This window comes from Octodon degus, unplaced genomic scaffold, assembly GCF_000260255.1.
Source record: "Octodon degus isolate 3935 unplaced genomic scaffold, OctDeg1.0 scaffold00130, whole genome shotgun sequence".
NCBI lineage: Eukaryota > Metazoa > Chordata > Mammalia > Rodentia > Octodontidae > Octodon > Octodon degus.
Window position 1 is genome coordinate 4,338,131 of NW_004524706.1, and position 6,830 is coordinate 4,344,960.

A 6,830-nucleotide genomic window follows, 5' to 3' on the forward strand; every position below is an offset into this window, starting at 1 on the left:
TACGGTATACTCGATCCCCAGCTCTTTGCATATCTTCTCAAATACACTGTAGTTGGTCTTCCGGAGATTTTTGAGCATCTTATTCCTCTGATCAATGCTCATCAGGAGATAGCGTTTGTGGGCTTTGTCCTATTTGAAAGTCTGTATTATTTTTAGTATCTTGTAAATGTTACTGTTTTTCACAGTAATGAAGGATGGTCACTTAGCATTTCATTGAAAGTTCCTAACAGTCTTATACAAATGTTAGTGTAACTCTCAAGAGATACTGTCCTTGTTATACATTATGTTTTACAAATGGAAAAATAAAGGTTCACAAAAAGTCCTTAGAACCTTGGGTGCTGAGGTCAGGTGTTCCACCCAGGCCTGATGATCTGACTGCAAATCTCATGCTCCTTCCCCCGCACCATGCACGCTTCTCTCCACACCTTACACTCTTCTTAGACACTCTGGTCTCACTCGGTGCTACCCAGGGAGGGGCCTCTGCAGCAGTGCTGGGTTTCTACACCCCAAATGAACAGAATGGTACCCCTGTAGCAAGACTGCCTGGTTCCAAGGCCAGCCATCGCTTCCTAGTGGTAAGCCTTGAGGAGTAACTTAATCACTCCACAACTAGACTATTTCTCCATGAAACAGCAAAGAAAGTTATAAGGGTTAAATGAGAGATACATGTAAAGTATTCAGCATAGCGCCAAAAGACTTCAATTCTTGCAATCCCGTGAGCAAGTACTCTCTTTCCTTCCTTCCCCTCTCTAGCTTTTTTTAGACAGACTATGCAGTTTAGGCTGACCTTCAACTCATTATGTAACTCAGTGTGGCCTGGAATTTATGGCAGTCCTCCTGCCTCAGCCTCCTCAGTGCTGGGGTTAGAGCATACACCACCATCACTGGTCTGCATGCTGGCATTAGAAGTATGTGCCACCATATGTGCCTACAATCTCCTTATAGGTAAGAGATATAAAGCTCAGGCCTGAACTTCCTCAAAGTCACATGGTTAGGGCTGGGGAGATGGCTCAGTGGTACTGCCTGGCAAGCGCAAGGCCTTGAGTTCAATCCCTAGTACTACACACACACTCTCACATGGTTAGTTTAATGCAAGTGGTAGAGCTGGGGTTTGAACAGAGCAATCTGACTCCATTCATGTATTCAACAAACATTTATTCAGTACCCACCAGCTACCATATCATGCTCTACAGCTTTTTTTTTTCTTCCATAGTAATGGGGATTAAGCTCATGATCTTGCGCTTACCAGGCAGGTGCTTATGCTGCTGAGCTATATCCCCAGCCCTCTGCAGCTTTCTGATGACATTCAACACAGCCTGAAAGGCCCCTATTTCTCCTCCAGAGGCAGGAAGAAAGTGTTTTTCCCACTGCAGCTGAGGAAGGAGCACGCTGGTATCACAGTCATTAGCTTCTTGGAACCCAGATCCCCTTACTTTGAATATCCCCCTCACTTAGGTTGCTACTACTTAACTGTCAGAGATGCCAAGGTTTACCTTTCGATGTTTCTGCATATGTTCTTGGTAACTGTGGATCTTGACGCTCAAGGCAACAACTGAAACCACAAACCACAGAGGATGAGCGCTGGGCACAGAGGAAGGAAGGGCCCAGGCTTGTGTTATGTTTTAAGAACTGAAAGAATAACAATCACCAGTGCACTCGCTCCTCCTGCTCTCTGTGAGTCCCAAATGCCAAGCACTTTGAATTTCAAGAACTCAAAAGACCAAGTTATTTTTGCCTTAGAAAGAAAGGTCTAAGGAAGAGAAATTCTTTACTTTTATAAAGGTGTCATCCCAAGTCACAGTAAATAGGTCCTTTCCTTTCTTTCTTTCTACAGTATTGGGGATTGAACTCAGGGCCTTCACATTGAGCTCCATCCCCAGCCCTGTTTTAGTCAATGAGGACAAACTCCACCTAAAGCAAGGGATGGTGGTAGTGGGCTTTTTATTCACATCAAATGAGATTTAAAGCCAGTTTCAGCTCAAAAGCAAAGCAGGGATGTTCCATCTGTCTGTCTGGCACATAAGGGTGCTGTGGATGTTAATCCTACTATTTTTATCACAGAGTATGAACTTAGTTTCCAAGGTGTGTTTATATCCCCTCGCCGAGCTTCTTACAATCCTTACACAAGGTAGGTGACAGTACCTCTGCCTGCTTCAAGTTCCCCTAATTTTAGACAAGGAAGCAGGAACTCCAGAGATGACTGGCAACTTATCCAAGCTTAGAGATACAAGGCAGAACCTGGGCATTTTCCCCAGCATTACACTGTCCTAGGTCCTTCATGTCTCTCTCTTTCCCAAGAGCCCTATGTAGCAGATACCCCCTCTTCCTGAGGGCTCTTTCACTAACTTCGAGTATCCAGCGATCTGGTGTCCTCAGGGTTTGCCATGACCTTGTTCATCAACTGTTCCTGCTTGATTTTTAGCATTTCTTTCTGTTGAAGACAGAAAATGAAAAAAATCTACAATCTGCCACCTCTAAAGATCTAGCCCTCCTGTCCCCAAGTACCATGTTTATTACGGTACTGGTTAACCACACAGTTATTCACATCTAAGTGAGCCCAAGGCCAAAGACCTGAGAAGAGAAATCACTTGCTAGATGAATGTCCTCAAAGTTTGCAAATTCATTCATGAGTACATCTTTACGGAACAGACGTGTAATGGAAGAACAAAACTGTTCCTGCCTTTGAGGTGGTCAGCCTGGGGTTACTGACATGCAGGCACAGAAAACTGTGGGATAAAGTGTTGTGGCTGGTGGGACAGGGGTGCTAGGCAGGGGAGGGAGAATCCCAGGGGAGAGGACTGAGGGACTTAACGGCTGAGATTTGGTGTAAGGACTTACCCGGCTGGCCATTTCCACAGATAAGAGTCTCTTCACAACATCGTCAACCCTATGGAAAAACCACAGCAATAAAAGGTAAGTATAGGAGGAGAGACGGAAGGGAAAGAAATGCTGTTTTCATTTTAGTTTAAAAAGCAAGCATTAAAAATAAAACAACAAAAAAGTATAGCTGGGTATGGTGGTGCACACCTATAACCCCTGCTACTTGGGAAGCTGAAGCAGGAGGACTACAAGTTTGAGCCCAGCTGAGCAACTTAGGGAGAACCTGTCTCAAAATAAAATTTATGAGAGGGCTGGAGATGTAGCTCAGTGGTAAAGTTCTTAAGACTTGCAAGGCCCTGTGTTCAATTTCTAGGACTGGAAAAAGAAAAAAAAAAAAAACCCAAAAACCAAGGATGATTGATAACTCCTTCTACAACAAAGGCTCTCTAGAGGTGGAGAGCCATTTTCTAAGGATTAAAATCAGTTTTAGGGTAAGGGGGGAGCTCAGTGATTGAGTGCCTGCCTAGCTTGTATGAAGCACTGGGTTCCATCCTCCATACCACAGGGGTGCAGGTGGGGGTGGGGATGTGGTGGGGTGGTCAGCGTGGTTCTGGCTTGCTGGGCAGAGAATGGACTGAGGTGAGAACTATAGGGGGAAATGATTTTCATCTCAGCTAAAACATGGTCTAATCTGTTTTGAAGCTGGGTGTGGTGATGCATGCCTGTAATCCCAGCACTCGAGAGGCTGAGGCTGGAAGATTGTCAAAGAGTTCAGGGCTAGCCTGAGCTACAGTCAGTTCAAAGCAAGTCTGAACTACATAGCAAGACCATGTCTCAATAATCAAAACAAAACAAAAATCTGTCTTGAGACATTCCAAGTTAAACGGCATTATAGGTGAGACTGGGAAGATAGCATTGCTTCCACCATTCAGGACAGAAGATGGACAGGGACAGGCAGAATCCTGGCTTTGGCTACAGTCAACCTTGGATTCAACCTTAGCTCTGCCCCATAGGAGATATATGTCATGGCGCAGCTTCAAAGTCTATAAAATGGGGACATTCTTTCTTCCTTTAGCAGGCTATTATGAGCATCTAAAGATGAGAGATTTTTGCAAAGATGTAAAAGATATATTATCTGCTTGGTATGGGCCAGCCAAATAGATTAAAGCGCCTGCTTAGGCAAACGCAGGGGCTGGGGTTTGATCCCCAGGCCTACTGTGCTGGTCCAGCCTCAGGGGTGCACTGAGATAAGCGACTGAGACTGGGCATGGTGTTGTGCTTCTGTTATCCTAGCACTTAGGAGGCTGTAAACAGGAGGATCACATGAGTCTGGCCTACGTACTAAATACAAAAAAAAAAAAAAAAAAAAAAAGAAAAACCCCCCCCCCCCCAAAAAAGCAAGTAACTGGACTCCATGAGTATCATTTACCCCCGCCACTCCACTCACCCTCAGCATACTCTGCCTCATTCTATAATCAAAGCCATTCTTTCCCTACTTCCCACCAATGTTCCCAGGGTCCCATGCCTCCTCAAGTAGGTTTCTCCCTGCTTACTTCTCGATGCCAGGGACGTCCTGGTAGTCTTTGAGGAGTGTGGAAGGAGGTAGGTCATTGTCCTGGCTGGGCTGGACTGTGATGCATAGGGATGGAAAATACTCATCAGCTCTCACTGTTCATTCTCCTAGCTTTGGCTCTTCAAGCCCACTCCCCAGCTCTGTGAGACACATCGAGGGTCTCAGCTAGATAACCAGGTGTCTCTAGGTTCAACTTCTACTCTGCAAACCTGTGGGTACCACCTGCTTTGTTATTTCATGCCAGAAGTAGATGGCCTTTCCCAAGACCACATCCTGTATCTATACCTCCCATGTACATGTCTGATTGTACTGTACTCAGGTTCCCTTCAAGGAGGGGTTCTCCAGTGGACAGGATTGAATTGAACTCACTTTAAACCCTCCAGTCTAGAGGAATAGGGCAGACACATTTGTTCTCTCCAGTCAGACTCTGTCCTCCTGTTATGCACATAACTATCTATCTACCAATTCTCTGAAGTGCTAAGAATGCATTTATGTATTATCATGGGATTCTGACATCAACGGGTCTCTAGTGGAGACTACTATTCTAGAAATGAGACTCTGAGAGGAATGAACTTGTCCAAAGTAACTAGTAAGAGGGATCTCTCAGAGGGATGGACACAGTGCTGGGCTACAGGGAGCTCTAGGTGGTGCCAGCTTTGACCCATGTCCAATGAAAGCTCCTAATCCTCGTCACGAAGGCTTCTGGCTTAGGGCTTGGAATGTAGACGTTTGGGTCCTCTGGTCGGACCTCCAGACCACCCCACCAAGTGGCTCTAACTCCCCACTTCTGGCACGTCCCTCTTCCACCCCAAGCCTTCCAGGCATTCTCTCTCCCGCCCGAGGCTCACCCCAAGACCTCCTACCTGGCTTCTGGGTGGCGCATCCACGAGCAGCCTGCAGCAGACCTAGGCAGAACAGAGAGGGCCAGACTTTTCCCCGGGGGCTCTTCCACTCCGCGTCGCCCTTCCCCCACAGTCCGTGTGTCCCTGCGCCCTAGCCCCACTGCTTCCTGTCTCTTCCACCTTGTCCCACTTCTCCAACCACCATCGTTCCTCCCGTATCCCTCCGAAGAGCTTCCTCTCTGTCCCGGCCCCCGGCTCCACTCCCACCTCCCGCGGTCCCGTTTCTCGGCTCCTCACTTTGAGGCTGCAGGGCCCACTGGTCCGAAGGAAGCCTGGCACTCCCTCTGCCCGGCAGACCAAAGACCGGGGCCTGGGTCGCTGCCCGGAATCCAAATGAGCTCAGTGCCCTCCACGCGGCCCTCAGCATGGTGACTGCCGACCCTCGCGGCACCTGCGCCACGACCACCGTCCCCTTCGCTGAGGCCTAGTTACACGGGCGCCGCCATGATGGCTCAGGCCAGACTAATCGAGGGAGTTGCATGGCAGGCGCAAAGGAGAACCGAGAGAATGGATCGGCGGGCGGGACTCGCAGGGCGCTCAGAACTTTGGCTGGAATTGAATCCTTTGATTAACAGTTGGTCAGAATGAAGACGTGGCGCCGTGGCTGGGAGAATGCGTGCCCTAAAATGCTACTTTTTCTTGAAGTGTATCTTTATTTTAATTTCTTCCTATTTTCGTGGTCTTGGGCCCCGGTTACTTTGGAATTGGCGGTCACCTGCCACCCCTTTTTACTCTCCTTCCGCCTTCATGCATTGTTGGGGTAACCTAAATAATTAATTTGAAGATAACATCGTGCAATACAGCAACCATTGTTGAGTGCTTATTACTTTGTTTAGTGAAATTTTGTATCGTTTCTGATGCTGTTTTTTTTCTATCACTATTTTGTATTCTTTAACAAATTAAAAAAAAAAAAAAAAGAGCCACTGGAGTTTCAGCCTTGTTTCGGTCAACTTGTAGCTTGGTGACTGAGGTCGCTGCGCAAGGACCCTAACTCAGTCAGTTACTGACAGGTGACCTCCTGGGCAAGTTACTTAAATTTTCTGGGCCACAGTGTACTCAGCCCTCAAATAGGGGGATAGTAATAACACCATGTATCTTATGTTGCTCAGAGAATTAACCGAGGAAGTAGAGTGCAAAATATGTACTAGTTAAACAGTAATTGTGGTGGATTGCCAGCCGTTGGTCAACTTGTTATGTCCAGCAGAAGTGAACTCGGGTGGTGCTGGGTGTGGTCCTCCTACCTGAGGACTGTTGCCAGCAGCATAAGAGGCTGTTAGGGAAGCTGTCTGGAGAAACTGTTGGAAGTTGCAGGTTCTCCTGAGCTATTTTGCTGGAGAAACTGTCATGCTGCCTTTCCTGGAAAACTTGGTTGTTCTTGTCAGAGGAGGAGCTTGGGATCTCTTTGTTGCGGAGGATGGCTATGGTTCACTTTAGTAGAGCTCTGGTCCTCACCTTGAGCATCAATCACTTCCTGGCTCCGGAGGGGAAGACGGTGCACAGCTCAGTCTCCTGGAGAGGCTTGTTTCATTAAGGAT

The 6,830-nt window shown here is 47.2% G+C and overlaps 1 protein-coding gene across 1 annotated transcript in view; it reads right to left on the minus strand.

Annotated features, from left to right (window-relative positions):
- Mrps15 (mitochondrial ribosomal protein S15) overlaps positions 1–5,730 on the minus strand; it is a 6,969-nt gene extending 1,239 nt beyond the window's left edge. The window contains exons 1-7 of the mRNA XM_023701044.1: positions 5,533–5,730; positions 5,257–5,298; positions 4,374–4,449; positions 2,839–2,887; positions 2,347–2,431; positions 1,494–1,552; positions 4–129 (exon numbers count right to left, since the gene is read on the minus strand). Of these exons, the coding sequence (XP_023556812.1) occupies positions 4–129; positions 1,494–1,552; positions 2,347–2,431; positions 2,839–2,887; positions 4,374–4,449; positions 5,257–5,298; positions 5,533–5,662 (567 nt within the window). The 5' untranslated portion in view covers positions 5,663–5,730. The remainder of the gene's footprint in view (positions 1–3; positions 130–1,493; positions 1,553–2,346; positions 2,432–2,838; positions 2,888–4,373; positions 4,450–5,256; positions 5,299–5,532) is intronic.
- Between the last annotated feature and the right edge of the window lie 1,100 nt (positions 5,731–6,830).